We start from the raw sequence: 16863 nt of genomic DNA on the forward strand, positions 1-16863 counted from the left end.
AAAAAAAAAAAAAAAAAACCAGGCGGCTCTGTCCCCTTTTGCCAAAGAATTCAACATTCTCAATAGTATTTTTCCCCTCTCACGTTCTTAGGCTAGAGGGATCCCTCAACCCTAAGGGAACCTCATGTCCCTGAATAGAGACTGAGAATGTCTTCTCCTGTTTAACAAAGAAAGAAACAAAGACCCAGAAACAGGACTTGCCTGAAGTCACAAGCTGGTCGTAGAAGAGTCAAGAGGTTTATGATTTCCAGTCTTAGGTCCAATACGGATCTGTGCCCAGGCTCAGAATATAGAAGATTGCCATGAGTCCTGGGTTCTTATTCCCTCTGGAGTGACTGTTTGACAAATGTGGATGGATACATTTGTGAAGGATTGGGACCATGCCTTTTCCCTCTATAGGGTGATGACAGGCAGACCTTTAGGGAAAGGAGGCAACCTCTATGGTCATAATGCCCACAGGTCACAGAGGTGGCTAGGTCCAGGGGGAAGGGCACTCACCCAAGAGGTTCCCCCTTTAGATTCCCTCCCTTATTGGTCTTGGGGCCCTGTACCTGGCCCTATGGCCTGCAAGTGCACATTAGGACGAGGCTGGGCCAAACAGAGTCATCAAGTGTGGCACCAGCCCCATGGAGAAGGACTGGATGCCTCCTAAGTCCCGACCGGAAGACCAGAAGGTCGGCCTTATCAGCTGGGCTGGCACCTATCTAACAGCTGAGAACTATGGAAATAAAATCACTGCTGTAGCTAAAGGCTTAGGCAGGAGACAGGTAACTAGCTATCACTGGGGTGAGTGGGATATAACAACGCTGATGCTCAAATGGCCACACACACCCTGTCTGGGGGATATTGGCACCTTTTCTCCTGCCCTTTTGCTTGCCTCTATCACTGACATTCCTGAGTTCTTTCTGTCCTGTGCCCATGGGGTCTCCATCTCCAACCCAGTCTTACCTTATCAGAATCTCACACACCTTTAACAAAGTCCACGACCAACTTTCAGTCTTTCTGCCTGTCTCTGCTCTGGCTGCTGTCTTACCTCTGCCCCCTATAGTGTCAGCACAGAGGTACTGTGACATCACAAAGGAGAGACTTCCAGAGCCTCAGGCTAGAATGAAGGACTATGGGGTCTCAGGGGAAATCATATATATGTAGGGGAAAGGGGGAAGGTATATGTAACACTAAGTCCTGATTTCTCATCTTGGAAAGGGGATAGGAGAAATGGAGGGATCCAGAAGAACTGTATGTGAAGAATCACAGGAACTCACGAGTTCCATAGGATGAATGTCATGGAACAGAGGCCAGAATTGGGTTCTTTGTTTCCTAGTGAAAAGAATTTCCACATTTCTACCTCAGATCCTCCCATTGTTCCCTCTCCACTGAGAACATTTAAATACCAATTTTTACATCCAAAGCAAACAACATAAGTGCAAGTCTCCCAGGACAAGTATTGCAGAGCTATGCTGGTCCTCAAATGCTGCTTGGGGAGGATGGGGAGCCAGCAGCTGGCCAACAAGATGCTCCCTGGGAGTATTACTGCTGCCTAGCAGGCCACATCTGGACATTTCTGATATTAACTAATTATTCTTGCTAACCAGGTGCCGAGCTCAAAGCACTGGAAGTGCTGCCAGAGCCCACTAAGTTTTAGCACCCTGTTGCAAAGCCACTTGATCTAGTGCTGCCTCTGACCCCAACTCTGTCTCTCTCTCTCTCTCTCACACACACACACACACACACAATTTCTAAGTCTCCCTGCTTATGCCTTACGGTCTAGGAAATATGAAATCTAAAGGCTTACACGTGGCCAGAATCACATGACTAGTGTCTGGCGCAGGATTTGAACTCAGGTCTTCTTGACTACAAACCCCACACTACATCAAAGTGATGACAGCTTACAGCAACAAACTTTTATTCCTTGACCTGAAGCTCTTATTCATCTCTGATACATCAGGTAGAGATAGAATTCCGTGAGATGGCTATACTAAGAACAGATGGTTCTGGGAGTGGAGATACAGGCTGTGGGGGATCAGCTGATGCACCTGTTTCCTAACTATAGTATATGTAGTATCAGAGAGCAAAAAGTAAGCCTTAAGTTTGAATCCCATTGAAACTTTGACCTCAATCTTTGAAGAAGATTGAGAAGAGCAGAGACTGGAAAGTTCGTGTTAGGCCAACTAGAGAGAAGCACCATGATACAATTGATAGAGTATGGGGCTTGTAGTCAAGAAGGCCTGAGTTCAAATCCTGCCTCACCTACTTATTAGCTGTGTGACTAGCGAAGTCATTCTATCTGCTTCAGTTTCCTTATCTATAAAATGAGGGGTTAGTCTCAACGACCTCTAAGGTCCTTTCCATTTCTAAATCTATGATCCTATGAATATGACACTTTCAACTTTTTTTTTTTAAGAAACCACATGAGAAACCGTGGTTTGTATATTGGTGATACTGACTTCACATCCCCCAGTGGTAAGCATGCAGGTCATGTTATTGCTCCTGCTGGTAGTTGTGGTGGGAGGGCATCAGGGAATATGGGGTTGGTTGCAATGAGGAAACTAGCACTCCTAGGAGTTGATAGCAGTGGTTAGAAGGTCATGGTGAGCCACCTGCACAGTCATAACAATGGCCAAAATGGTGTTAGTGACTGACATCGAGGGTGCTGTGAATGAGCGGCATAGGGCCAGTAATCTAGTGAGCACTAATATCTCCCTCTTCCCTCACTGGGACCTCTCTGCAGACCTGGGAATTAAAAGTATGCAATGAACAGGATGAGGATTGTCAGGCCGTGGTGCGCCTACAGAGCATCTACGGCCACATCTTGCTGCCAGAGGGAGATGGCTCAGTCTATTGTGGGTGTCCCCGGAATGCACAGCACGGCTACTTCTTGCTTCGTTTCCACCGCCATGGCAAGTGGACCCTGCAGTGCATGATCACTGGCCACTATCTGGAGTCTGATGGTGAGGATGTGTTCTGCAACTCGAGGGTGCTCTCTGCCTACCACATGTGGGCCCCACGGCCAGCCTTGCATGTCCACGTGATGCTCTACAGCCCAATTACCTGCTGCTATGTCCGGGCCAGCCCCGAGCAGGGTTGCGTCTGGGTGGACACACCTGTTCCTTACTTAGAGGAGTGTGGCTTCCTGCTGCACTTCCATGAAGGGCTCTACCACCTCGAGTCTTCTTCCCACCACTTCCTGTCCCAAAATGACAGGCTGGTCAACAGGCCCTCACCACAAACAGCCTTTCACCTTCAGCTCCGGCCCGGTGGGCAGATAGCCTTGGGCGATGGGGAGGGATGCCTCCTGTACCCACAGGGCTCCCATGCCCTCCTGGCTCTGGGCTCCAGCCCCATGGGGGGAGAGGAGTGGTTTGTACTACAGCACTGCACAGCCTGGATCGCTATCAAAGCTAAGAATCGGAAATTCATCACCATCGTTTCGGGCAAGTGCTGGGGCCAGTGGGAGGGGTGGAGGAAAAATCCATGAGGGAGAAGAACTGGGTGAGGGAAATAGGGAGAACAGGGAAGAGGTGAATGAAAAGTGCTATACCCTACAAAGTGAAGAATCCCAAAATTAAGAATAGAAATATGGCCTGGAAAGCAGGCAGAGAGAGGTTGAAAAATAAAGAAACTAGTCTGGATGGAAGGGGCTAAAATGCCCTACAGTGTCTGTTATACGATACAGAAAAATAACAAGAGGAGGGAAAATAGAGTTTAGCTCTTAGCTGGTGGGGGATAGTTGGGTCTGGGTCTTGCTGGGGAGGAAGAGGCTGTAGGAGGAGGAGCAGGGGCTGATACTGGCCCGGGGGCTGCCTGTGATCAAAATCCCTCTTTCTGCAGATTTGGAAGTCTGTGCTATATCTGAGCGGATGACCCCTATGTCCTTCTTCCAGTATAAGAGTAATCCAAATACTAATGCTGTTCAGCTCCGTTCAGTTACCGGTCGATATTTAGCACAGGTAAGAATATGGGCCTAAAAGTTGACCCAGGACAATTTGGAGGAATTTTAGCCCAGGTATTCCCTTTTTCTCACTCAATATGCACACCCTAAGACCCCACAGTCGCATCTCACAGTGGAAACAAAAGTCATCTCTTCCAGGGTAGATGTCCAGATGTTTTAAGCTGCCCCAAAGAAGTGAGATGCTTATGTCCCTAATTCATTCTGATTTGTCCCCTTGATCCTGAGTGCAGGCTTCTTCTTTCTTTTGACTGTTCCTAGGGCTAAACCCTAGAAGAGTAGTCTAGAGTGTGGGAGGGTTGGGCTATGGAATCCTGAGTTAGACCTCACTGTAAGTCCCCAGAGCTATGGAACCTTAGCAGAAATATCATACAGAAACTAGCATGATTTTCAAGGACATTTTTTCTCTTCAAAAATTGTCATAACCATAATAATATTACAATAACAATAGCCAACTAGGCATTTAGTGTACATTACCTCATTTGGACCATGCAACAGCCCTGTGAAGTAGATACTGCAAATAATATCATCCTCATTTTATAGATGAGGAAACTGAGACTCAGAGAGGTTCACAGGTAGTTAGATAGCACAGTGGGTGGAGCACCAGCCTTGAAGTCAGGAATATCTGAGTTCAAATTTGGCCTCAGATACTTACTAACTGTATGACCTTGGACAAGTCACTTAACCTCTGTTTGCCTCAGTTTCCTCATCTGCAAAATGGGGATAATAATAGCACTTACCTCCCAGGGTTGTTATGAGGATCAAATGAGATAATAATTGTAAAGTGTTTACCACAGTGCCTGTCACAAGGCAAGCCCTATACAAATGGTTATTATGATTATGATTATTATTATTCATAGGTTCCACAGGATCATAGATTTAGAGGTGGAAGAGACCTTAGAGGCCACCTAGCTCCCTCATTTTACAGATGAGGCCCAGAATCACATAGCTTGTAATTGTTCAAGGCATGATTTGAACCCATGAATATCCTCACTCCTGGTCCAATGTTCCTTTCCATTCCACAACACTGCCTCTCTTTCCACCTTCTGTCCCACTCTCTTGCCCTTTGTGAACCATAGTTCATCCTGTGTTGATAATAGGTCTTTTTCCAAGAAGAATTTGAAAGAAAAAGAGAAGGAAGCTCTAGAGACTAAGGATTATTAGCCTAGGGATAGATATCAGATGGTCCAGTAACTTGGGTAGGAAAAAATATTTTAGTAATTGTATTTCAGTATAAAGGGTTTCCTTTGCTGCGTATTTTATTTTATACATTTAAACACATTATTCCGAGGAGGAGGTCTGTAGGCTTAGCCAGATAGCCAAAACGAATCCATGACACAAAAAAGGTTAAGTACTCCTGGACTAAGTAAATGTTAATAAGCTGAGGGTGGAAGCCAGAGGCAGAGTTTGAGATGGGACCTGAACTCTGCCCAAAGCTGAGACTTTCCCCTTCTCTGCAGAGGTCACATAGGGCAGTAGTGGGAGATGGGCAAAAACAAGAGCCCAGAGCCATTTTCTGTGTGAACTGGAACTGTGGCAAGATTGTTCTGCAGGCTGCTAATGGACGCTATGTGGGTATCACATCCAACGGGTTCTTAATAGCCAGTTCCTTGCATCCAGGTAAGCCAGGGGAAGGGGCCTTTCCTGTTAGGATATCTGGGCCAGGAATCCTTGCATAATGCCCTTCTATACCTAGTCTGCCCCTGGTGCATCCCGTCTGAAAGAGATCCCAGAGCAGTTATCATTTCCAGTGATCTCAACTCCCATTTCCCCCAGGCCCCTGTGAAGAATTTAGGATCCGCTTAATCAATCGACCCTTCTTGGCATTGCGAGGTCGCTATGGCTATGTGGGTACATCATCAGAACATGACCAAATGCAGTGCAACATGGACCAGCCAGACTGCATCCAGCTACTGCCCTGCCGCCAAAGCATTTACCATTTCCAGGGTGAGTGCTACTCTTAGCCTAATCCCTCCTCCTGAATATGCCAAAAGATACCCGAGGCTCATCACTCAGTGTCCATTGGCTCCTTCCCCAACTCAACCCTTTCCAGGACTTGGGAGAGTGACCTTGGGGGAGTCTGAGTTGGATGGTCTATGAGTCCCTTCCAACTCTAATATTTATATAATTGGAGCAAGAGAATCTGGTCCAACTTATCCCTTTGACAGGGGCCTGGAGAGGTAAAGTAGTTTGAATGAAGTCATTCAGCAAATCAGTGGCAGTGTAAGGAATCCGGATTTCCTGACTCCTAGTCTAGTGTCCATCCTGCTATGCCACTCCCTAAGGTTTTATGATTTTTTGAAAACAGGACATCTTTCTGAAACAATTCTTATACCTTAGCATTTACTGGGTGCCACAGTAGTATATGCTGAGCATGAAGAAGGAAGTTAGGTTTACCTTCCCTTTCCTGCTACATTTACACTTTACTGAAGAATCTCACTTTCATGAGTTAAAATGAGTGCCTTCACTCACACTTTTCCTCCGATACCCTCTTTCCTGCCACTTCAGTCTAGCCACAGTGCTAAGTTAAAGCAAACTGTAAGACATGCAGAAGGTGATGGGCAGGGAGGAGGAGTGGGGCTGCTAGGAGATTGTCATGGGCTGGGGTGGGAGGTGGCGGGGTAGATAGATAGATAGACAAAAGAAGGTTCCCAAGTGGATGGGGATTTTTTAAAAAGTCTAAGGAGGAAGGTACCTCCCCTATTGCTCTTTATAACAGATCCCAAATTGGAAAAAGGTGGCACAGAGACCTATGGCATCCCTCCTCATGCTTCTCTGAGGCAGCCAGGTAGTACAGTCAATAGAGCCCTGGACCCGGCTGGAGTCAGGAAGGCCCGACTTTGATTCCTGCCTCAGACTCTTGCTAACTGGGTGACCCTGGATGAGTCATTTGACCTCTCTGTCGCTCAGTTTCTTTATCTGTGAAATGAAGATAATAATAGTGCTACCTCCCATGGTTGTTGAGAGGATCAAATGAAATAATCTATATAGTGCTTCCTAAACTTTAAACTACTATATAAATGCTAGCTAGCTAATGTTATTATTAGCTGAGGTACAGCTGACAAAGGCTGGGAGATTTGGGGAGATGGAGGTAGTGTGGTTCTGTGTCCTCTCTACCCATACCACAGCTCAGGTGTCTGAGGACCTGAGGCACATACTTCACTTTCGCATCTTAATGACCTCAGTTCTCCTAACCCCACAGCACAGAGTGGCACCTTCTGGTCCCTGACAGCCTATGGCACCTTCCATCCCTGGGGAAAGTTTGCTCTCAACTTCTGCCTAGAACTACGAGGCAGCAACCTACTAGCTGTGTTGGCCCCCAATGGCTACTATATACGGGCTGACAGCAGTGGTGTATTGCTGGCTGACAGCGAGGCCATTACCAATGAATGTCTCTGGGAGTTTTAGGTATGAGAAAACCTTCACTTGACCCTACCATCCCTTTTATCTACTATCCTATATCTCTCCTCCCACTCACAAATTTCCTAGAAAAAGTTGTTTACACTCTGCCTCCACTCGTCAATCCCTTGCAGTTTGATCTCTGTCCCCACCACTCAACTGAAACGGTTTCTGTCCAGGTCACTAGCATTTTCTTTATTGCCAAATCTGGTCACCTTTTTTGGGTCCCCATTGTTCTTGACCTGTCTGTGGCATTTAACCTTTAGCCTTCTGGATACACTCTCCCTCCTAGGGTTTCGTGACATTGCTCTGTCTTGGTTCTTCTCAGCCTCCATTTTAGGATTTTAGGTCCCCTTCATGTGAGTCACCCAGGGCTCTGCCTTGGATTCTCTTCTGTTCCCTCTCCAAAATTTCTTTTCTTTCTTTCATCCGTGCCCATGGCTTCAACTATCACCTCCCTGCCTATGACTATCAAATCTGCATCTCACCAATTGCCTGCTGAGCATTGCTGCCTAGATATCCCATAGGCATCTCAAACTCAACATGTCCAGAAGCCTTTGTTCTTAACTGCCCCACTCCCTTCTAACTTCCTCTTTTCTGTCCAGGTCACCGTCATTCTAGTCAAATGCATTTACTCCCCACTCTTCACTTTGAATCATCTCTTCACCCCCATATCCTATCAATTGCCAAGTCTCCTTGATTCTATCTCCTTTATATCTCTTGCATCCATCACCTTCTCCCCATTTATACCATAATCACCCTAATTCAGGCCTTCACTATTGTTATTATTTTAGAGTTTAAGGAGATTTACTTGTCATAGAATGTAAAGGATACTCAGCAAGGATACAACAAGAATACAGTTGAATGTAGTTTCCCTGCTTCTCTGTTGCTATGCTTATACATTATCAAGCCTGAGGAAGAACAACTCCTGCCTGCTGGTGGGCTGGCTTTTATACTTATATCATAAGGAAGCTCTATTTCTTAGTTTCCCCCTCCTCCCCTGCCCCCAGCTAATTAAGTTTTAAGGTTGATTTCAATACCTTTAGAGGCAAGCCTTCGTTATTGAAATTGACTCTCAATTGGTCTTCTGTCTCCTTCATCCTTCACACAGTTGACAAATTGATATTGCTAACACAGATATCTGACCATGTCACTCCCCTGCTCTGGATGATAACATACAGACTCCTTTATTTGGCATTTAACACTATCCACAATCCGGCTCCAGGACTGTCTTTCCAGGTTAACTACAGATTGGGAGTCCATCAGTACGCTACATTCTAGCCAAACTGACCTAATTACTGTGGTCTGTGCGCAATATTCCCCTTCCTGCCCCCATGCCTCTGCACAGGCTATGCCCCACAGCTGAAATGCTCTTCCTCCTCAGCTCTATCTAGATCTACCTTCAAGCCTAACTTCAAGCACCACCTACTTTGAGGCCTTTTCTGATTCCCACCAGTTTTTAGTGCCTTCTCCCCTCAATCTCCTTTGTTTTCCTTTGTATATATGTTCTCTTTACTTTTTTTGTACAAGTAGGTTTCACCTAGTAAATGACAAGTTCCTGGATATTAAGGGAATATTTTTTTTTTGTATCCCCAGCACCTAGCACAATGCCTGACCTGTCTAGTAGGCACTTATTAAATGTTTGTTGATTGTATCAATGCTTGAGAGAGAAGAGGAGCCAGAAGATGAGTTGTGGAAGTATTTCTGGGTCATAGAATCCTAGATGCTAGATTTAGTGCTGAAAAGGACCTTCAAGGCCATCTAGACTCACCCTCTCATTTTACAGATGAAGAAACTGAGGCCCAGAAAGGTTAAGTGATTTGCTCAAGGTCACAATGACATACCAAGAATTTATTAGCTGATGGATACTTCTGAACATGTCACTTTACCATCCAGATTCCCAAACTCAATAGAGAGACTAAAGGAATGACCCTCCAAATATGTTTTCATGGGGTTGTCATGAGGAAATGAGAACTCCCACTGTCACACTAGAGTGTCTCTATGCTTATGGATAGAAATCCTCACCTAAATCTAAGCCTTTAAAAAGTCCAATAGTAGGTGATAAATAAGGGAAATGAGGTTAATTTTGAGAGAGAAGATATTTATGTATACATAGATCTCCCTCTTGTCACTTGTGTGGGTCTTTTTATGACTCCCAAATCTACACCAATAGCCTGACCTCTCTCACGGGTTCTATTCCACATCATCTTGTATGTTCTTCCACAACCTCAACCTCTGCGTTTCTGAAACTATAAACTCCTCATCTTCCTTCTGAAACTGGCTCCGCATTTCCCTATTTCTGTTCTCCCAGATATCCACCCTCAAAATCTGAATAATTCTTAAAAAATTTTTTCCTTTCCCTAACTTCTTAGTTACTAAATGCTATCAATTTATCAATTCTTCCTTTCCAGTGTCTTTTAAATTTATTCTTTCTAGTCCCACTACCTTATTTCAGGTTCTCCAAACCTCATATTTAGCTTATTGAAAGGCTTCCTAATAGGCCTTCTCCAACCTCCCTCAATTCCAGTCTTTACATATCACCACCAGATTAATCTCCCTAAAGCGGCTTAGATCGGAGGTGTCAAATTCAATGCTGGCTGGCCACATGAATTCTGAAGCGAAGACTGAACCAGATTAACGTGTAATTGGGAAATGTTTAGTGAAATAAATAAAAATATAATACAACATAGATAATGTTAATTTATGCAATATGAATGCCAGCAGAGATCTGTTTCTATCTGAGTTTGATACCACTGGTTGTATCGTGTTATTCTGCATCTCAGAAACCTTCAATGACCCCCTCATGCATAATTCTAAACCTTTTAGCCTGACATAATAAATACCCCACAATCTAACCCCAATCCACCTTCCTAATTTTGTACCCCTTTGAAGTATGTATGGAACAGTGGAGATTGTAATAGATGGAGTCAGGAAGACTTAGCTCTGATACTTACTATCTTTTTTCTTATACCTTTCTGACTGGTCCTTCTCAATCTTCTTTGCAGGATGATCATCTATATACTGCCTCCTGTGGGAAGATGTATTCCAGGGCTCTGTTCTAGGATTATACTCCCTCTCTCTTTACTCTATCTCACTTGGTGACCTCATTTGTTCCCATGGGTTCAACTGTGGTCTCTATGCAGAAGACTCCCAAATCTACATATCCAGCTACATATCCATCTCCAACTATTTGCTAGATATTCTGAGGCATCTCAAAGGAAACATGTCTAAAACAGAACTCCTTTCCTCCTAAACTTCTCATTCATCCTAACTTCCCTATCCTTCCCTTAACCAGCATCCTTTTAGTCACCTAGTTTCACTCAGGACATGGAAGTTGTCCTCAGATCTTTGTTGTCCCTCTCCTTATCCTGCTATTCCATCACTGCTAATCCTTGTGCCAAGTGTACCTCCATGTCATTCCCATTCTCTCACTCAACAATACAATCATTGCTCAGGCCCTCATCCTTTTTTACTTCTAGGTTATTATGGTGATGGGCTTCCTGAATCCAAGCTCTTCCCTCTCCAAATCATCCTCTATTTATTACCCAAAATGATATTTCTAAAACCCAAATCTGACCATGTCCCTGCTCAAGAAATTTCAATGGTTCCCTGTTCCTTCTAGAATAAAATATGAATTCCTCTAAGTTTGCCATTTAAAGCTTGTCACACTATAGGGTCTCTCCAGAATGACTATATATTATTTACCCTTAGCATTCTACATTCCAACCAAACTGGCCCACTTGTCCTTCCCTATACACAATATTCCATCTTCTGTCCATATGCATTGGCCCGAGTTCAACTCTTTACTGACTTTGTGACCCTGGGCATTACTTAACTTTTCAGCCTCAGTTTCCTCATCCGCAAAATGAGGATAATAATAGCACCTACCTTCCAGGGTTGTTGTGATGATTAAACAAGATAACATTTGTAAAGCACTTTGCAAACCTTAAAGTATTGTAGAAGGCTGGCCTGGGCTGGACCCTATGCCTGTTGGAATATGCTTTCTCTTTTTACCTCTGCCTCCTGGCACGTCCACTTTTCTTCAAGACTCAAGTACTACCTCCTACAAAAAAGGCTTTCCCAATTTCCCCATCCCCCCAAAAAATAACTTTGCATTTAGCTTTACTCCTCTCAGTACATATTGTTTTCCCATATAGATTACAAGCACCTTGAGAGCAGGGGCTTTTCATTTTTGTCTTTTTCTACCTGGTACAGAGCAGGCATTTAATAACTATTCATTGAATTTAATTACTAGCTGTATGGCTATGAAAAAGTTGCTTAACTACTCCAAGTCTCACACAACTTTCTAAGACTATGAGTCATAGATGGTGTGCATCTTTTAAATTCTGGGAGTTTGCTCCTTGAGACAGTCATGGTTACTGATGCTTTAACATAAAATGTTCCATTTTATCTAAACTGGGCTTCACTTTTCTGAACTTCATTTCCTCTTCCTTAAAAAGATAATGCTGTACTAGATTATCACCAAGGTCCTTTCCCATGCTAAAATTCTATGTTCTTTCCTCTATTCACTGCCCTTGGAACATATCTGGCTTTTCCCCACCCTCCCCCTTTTACTTGTCAGCTTGGAATGCCCTTGTGTTCCTCTTTGCCTACTGAAATCTCATCCATCATTCGGAGAATCACAATGTCTCAGAGCTGGAAGGCATTTCATCTTAGAGGTCATCTAGCCCAAACTGTAACTGAATAAGATATTCTCTTTCTACTTAAAAGGAAATTGAGGCACTGAGAAGTTGATACTCAAGCTCAAATCGCATCTGTTCAGTGAAGCCCTTATAATCTAATGCCTCTTTTTCTAGTAAATGTCTTTGTCTCCAACTAGTCTATAATTTCCTTGAAGGAGCAGAGAGTTTATGTACTTTTTTGTATCCCCTAAACCACCTAGCATATCCCCTCATAAGTGCTCAATAAATATTTGATTGATCTGATTTAGTGAAAGTTCCTATTTGACTCACATACCACACCACCCACCCCCAGGTAGCCATGATGCCACCATAAAGAAACCTTCTGGAGGAACCACCCTACTGAACAGGATGGAAACCCTGAAGATGAGATCTGCGAAAAGATTATCCACAATCCAGACCCTAACCTTACCAGCCACAGCTTAACCTTCCATTCCTCGTTCACGTTCGGTAACAATACACCATGACCAGCCACCAACATTTCTGCGTACTGCCTCTTTCTAAGGGAGCAGAAGAAGGGGTGGGGTGGAAGTGGGGAGTAGGGTGGGGAAGCTATAGCTCAGAGGCCTTGGGATACTTTGGGTCTAACATTCAGAAGGGCTAAAGAAGTTGTGTCATGGGCAGGCATAGTGGTACCCACCTGCAATCCCATCTACTGGGAGGCTATGGCTACCAGATCTCTAGAGCTCAATAATTCTGAATTGCAATGGGCTATGCAAATCTGGTATCTACAATACGTTTGGCATCAACTGGGAGAGTCCCTCAGGGGTGGAATCAGACACAGAGTAGTGTCAAAACTCCTAGGATCAGCAATGGAATTAACCAGCAAGTGGTCCCTATACTTCCAGTATGGCTGAGATGGAAAGATCTAGTTTTTTAAAAAAAGAAAAGTGTGAAAACATTTTTTTTAAAACATGTGTTTTTTAAACTTTTTTTAAAAAACACATGTTTTAAAAAAAATGTTTTCACATGCAACTGGGAAATAAGAAATACAGGAAATGGGGTACAGAAATCTATCCTGCCCTACAGGAAAATAGAAAGGGAAGGTGGGGGGGAGATAGCAGGGAAAGCAGACTAGAGGAAGGGGTATTCAGAATGCATGCCATCTTGGGGTGGGGGGAGGGGCGAGATGGGGTGAAAATTTGGACCTCAAAATCTTGTGGAAGTAAATGTTGAAAACTAAAAATTAAAAAAAGAAAAAGAAAAAAATTTTTTTAAAAAGTGGCAAGAGAGAAGAGGAATTCATTTTTTCCCTTTCCCTGTCCTTCTCATTTCTTTCATCCCACCCACATTAACTAGTTTTGCTCTAGATGGGAAGATCCAGTCTTAAAAAAAATTTTTTTACAGGCGAGAAGAAATTCTTTCTTCCCTTTCCCTTCTTTCTCATCTCATCTCACTTACATGAACTAGCTGTGTCTTAGAACTATGGTCTTCCATGTAGTGTGTACAAGATAATCCACTGGGGGCATGAGAAGAAATAATAGGACTTTCATTTATATTAATTTTGACTAAAATTAAAGAATTAAGATAGACTAATATGTAGCATAGAGGTTGGCACCATTGCCTTCATTCAGTCAGTATTACAGAAGTTTCCCAATACCACACAAAATATCTTGAGGAAAGAATAGGATTTCCATAGTACAGAAGGGTCTGAAGTGGTACATTTCATTCATTCGTTTTTGAGTAAACTGTGACATGTTGAAGTTGACTGGTACCCAGTTAAGATTGTCTTATCTAGAAACATGCTTTAACCGCTTCTTTATAGAGAGGTAATGGACTCAGAATGCAGATTGAGATACATTTTTTTTACATGGCCAATTTTGGCATTTATTTTGCTTTGCTATACATGTTTATAGCAGGGTTGTATTCTTCTTGCTTTATCAGTAGGGGGAAGTTGGAAGGAGAGAAGGCAGATCTTCATAAAAAAAATTATATCTACTTTAAACTAACTCACTTCAAAATGAGCAAGTGGCTTCAAAAGATTGCTGCAAAGAAATCATGAGTTAAAGAAAATAATAATATTATTGTGCTCAATAATAATGTGAGCACAACGCAACATCCCAAAAAATGGCAGGCCTGACACTTCTACTCCTAGTTTTTAATAAACTACACTATGATAAGAAAGTTAAAAACAACCTAATCAAATCTAATAAGAATTTGGTCAAAAAAAATTCAAAATTATAAAGAGTATTTAAAACATGGATTTACAACCACTGTCAGGGAATTCAGTCCATTTTATGGCTTGAGATGTTAGCAATGATAATATGAAGCCTTCATGATTAGCAAGACATTTAAAAACTATACTTTTGTTGCTGAAAACAACCCAAGTATCATCTCAAAAAAAAATTGTATCCATACACTTAAAAACATGGAAAAATATCTTTCTACCCTATTTAAAAATCTGTCAAATGAAACATTTTAGTGGGTTTTGAACTAATGAAAAAAATTAGGATGCACCATCTTGTGATTCGTTTGCAAGAACAGCTGATTGGCATCAAGGAAGATGGAAATTTACTAGGTGAGTTTCGACAAAAAACCTTTGCATAATTGGATGGCAATGAACAATGAGTATAGTGATGTAAGCAGAGCGAGTGCTGCAGTTCTTCTGCTTGGAGCTGTGTTTCTTCATGTATCTTTTTTAGCTAAACATCTATTAAAACTTGTTTTCATGACTAATGTGGAAATATGTTTAATATGATGGTATATGTAGAGCCTATATCAGGTTGCATGCTGTCTTGAGGAGGGGGGAGAAGTTTAGAACTCAAAATCTTATAAAAATGAATGTTGAAAACTAAAAATAAATAAATAGATTTAGAAAAAACTACCTTTCTACTGAAAGAAACTGAACTTAAGGAAGACTACCGAATTCATATGTCACAGGGTTCAACCACAGTTTTAAAAAAAGAAAGAATATTCAATCATATTGAATATGGAACTATCGTTCTCTGATCTGCTTGTTACAAATCTGATATTGCATTTTTATGTTGACAACCTTTGTAATGCTACCCAGCTAAGACCTTAAATGTAAAGGATGCTTATCTACTTCTAGCAACCATTGATTACCGTCTCTGTCTACAAACACTAACTTACATGATACTGAGTGTCTTATAGTGCAGAGGACAGTACCAAGTTTAAATGTTTCAATGTCTGAGTGTCCTCAAGAAAGATTTGTAAAGTTTTATAAATCAATACTAATATGTTACAAGTAGATGTAGTCACCTCCTTCTCTCAAACTCAATTGTCCTATAAATTTAACTTTAAAAATCCATTATAAATAGTTTAGCAACAGTTAAAAAATGTTTTTGTATGGTTAAATAGTTTTACAATATTTTCCAACTTTTTCATCCTTTTAAAATCCCTATTATGGTATATTCTGTAATGAAGATAATATATTCATGCAGTAAAGTATTGTAGGTAGGTTCTTTTTTTTTTTAATCAGACCTATGATTTCATAGGTGTTAGGAGCTCCAGGTGAAGATCTCCCTCTACTGAAACAAGGTGGAATTTTCTCTGCCACTTAGAGTCTGAAAGAGTTACTTGGGACGGTGAAAAGTTAAGTGACTTGCCCAAGGTTACACAACTAGTATGTGTCAGAGCCAGGACATGACCCCAGGACTTTCTGGCTCCAGTACTGGCACTCTATCCACTGTGCCACCCAGCTGCCTTTACTTATACTGCTCCATAGCCTATCACACTCTCTGTCCTTTGCCTTTGAATTCCTAGTAGGTGTCTGAGTCTAGATTTGAACTCGGTTAAGATGAGTCTTCCTGACTCCAGGCCCAGTGCTCTATCCTCTGAGCCACCTCACTGCCCTTTGGCAACATAAGTTCCTTCACAAGGCAGCCAGATTCACATGAATATTTATAAATTGGGCATATATATTCTACTGTACTAGAGAGGCAGCTTGGTGTTGGTTGGGAAGTCAAATGAGGTCCTAAAAAGTTGGACATGACTGAAAACGACTGAGCAACAATAACATGTTGCTAACGACCTTGGAAGTTGTGTCCCAGTATGGAAAAAAGGAAGCTAACATTACATCAAGACTTAGAATGTGCATTTTTCTCCTACAAGTAGGAGTTCTGGGTATCTCTGGAAAGACTTAAGAGAGAACAGGTGGACAGAAGGGAGGTGATGGAGCTTCCCCTACAGATGGAGTAGCAGCGTGATCTCAGCAACAGCTCGAAAACATCACCTTTCTGGGTCACCAGAAAAATGGAAGGTATAAGTGTGAAGTTTTTGTTTTTTACTTCCAGCAGTTGATCAGAGGGTTGGATCAGAGGGGAGAACAAAACATCTGCAAGAACTGGCAATCTTTGATGGGTGCAACTGTCACCTATTTCTAGGCATATTATTTTATTCTGTTAAAGATTGCATCTCAGGAATCTAACTAATTCCTTATAAAAACTTGAGGTTTTCTCAGAAAACCCATCCTTTACGTTTCTTTGTGTCTCTTTGTTCAAGGCATGAGAGATTCTGTGGAACAATGCTGGGAACTACATAAGGGAGAATAAGCTTGTGAGCTTTCCTATAAAAGGGCTGGTATCCAACCATAGTTAGTTTTCTCTCTCTACTTGAGGGGCATCATAGCAAGCCATTCATATGTTTCATAATTATACTTCTATGGGCAGAATTATTACTTACTTCAGAGCCATTTAAATGCCTCATCACACTTCGAGCCTAGAGTTACACATCTGTGGAAGAATGCTCAATTTTTTTTAACTGAAGGGATATATTGGTCCAAAAAGTTTGAATACCATTGCCCTACAGACCTATTAGGAGCCTGCCTAGCTTAAGTCCATAGTGCAGGCTATAAGCTCT

The 16863-nt window shown here is 42.3% G+C and overlaps 1 protein-coding gene across 1 annotated transcript; it reads left to right on the forward strand.

Moving 5' to 3' along the window:
• The first annotated feature begins 626 nt into the window (after nt 1-626).
• On the forward strand, nt 627-7354 carry FSCN3 (fascin actin-bundling protein 3). Its single transcript, XM_027840128.1, has 6 exons — nt 627-767; nt 2729-3431; nt 3829-3947; nt 5407-5566; nt 5723-5893; nt 7149-7354. Exons 1-6 carry the CDS (start codon nt 627-629, stop codon nt 7352-7354), a joined length of 1500 nt encoding a protein of 499 aa, XP_027695929.1.
• Nucleotides 7355-16863: the final 9509 nt, after the last annotated feature.

Source organism: Vombatus ursinus, unplaced genomic scaffold, assembly GCF_900497805.2.
Source record: "Vombatus ursinus unplaced genomic scaffold, bare-nosed wombat genome assembly UNPS02014839.1, whole genome shotgun sequence".
Lineage (NCBI taxonomy): Eukaryota > Metazoa > Chordata > Mammalia > Diprotodontia > Vombatidae > Vombatus > Vombatus ursinus.

Coding starts and splice junctions, on each gene's coding strand:
- FSCN3 (XM_027840128.1), top strand. CDS start 627: ATGGAGAAGGACTGGATGCCTCCTAAGTCCCGACCGGAAGACCAGAAG. Junction 3,948..5,406: donor CCGGTCGATATTTAGCACAG/GTAAGAATATGG, acceptor CCTTCTCTGCAG/AGGTCACATAGGGCAGTAGT. Junction 5,567..5,722: donor AGCCAGTTCCTTGCATCCAG/GTAAGCCAGGGG, acceptor CATTTCCCCCAG/GCCCCTGTGAAGAATTTAGG.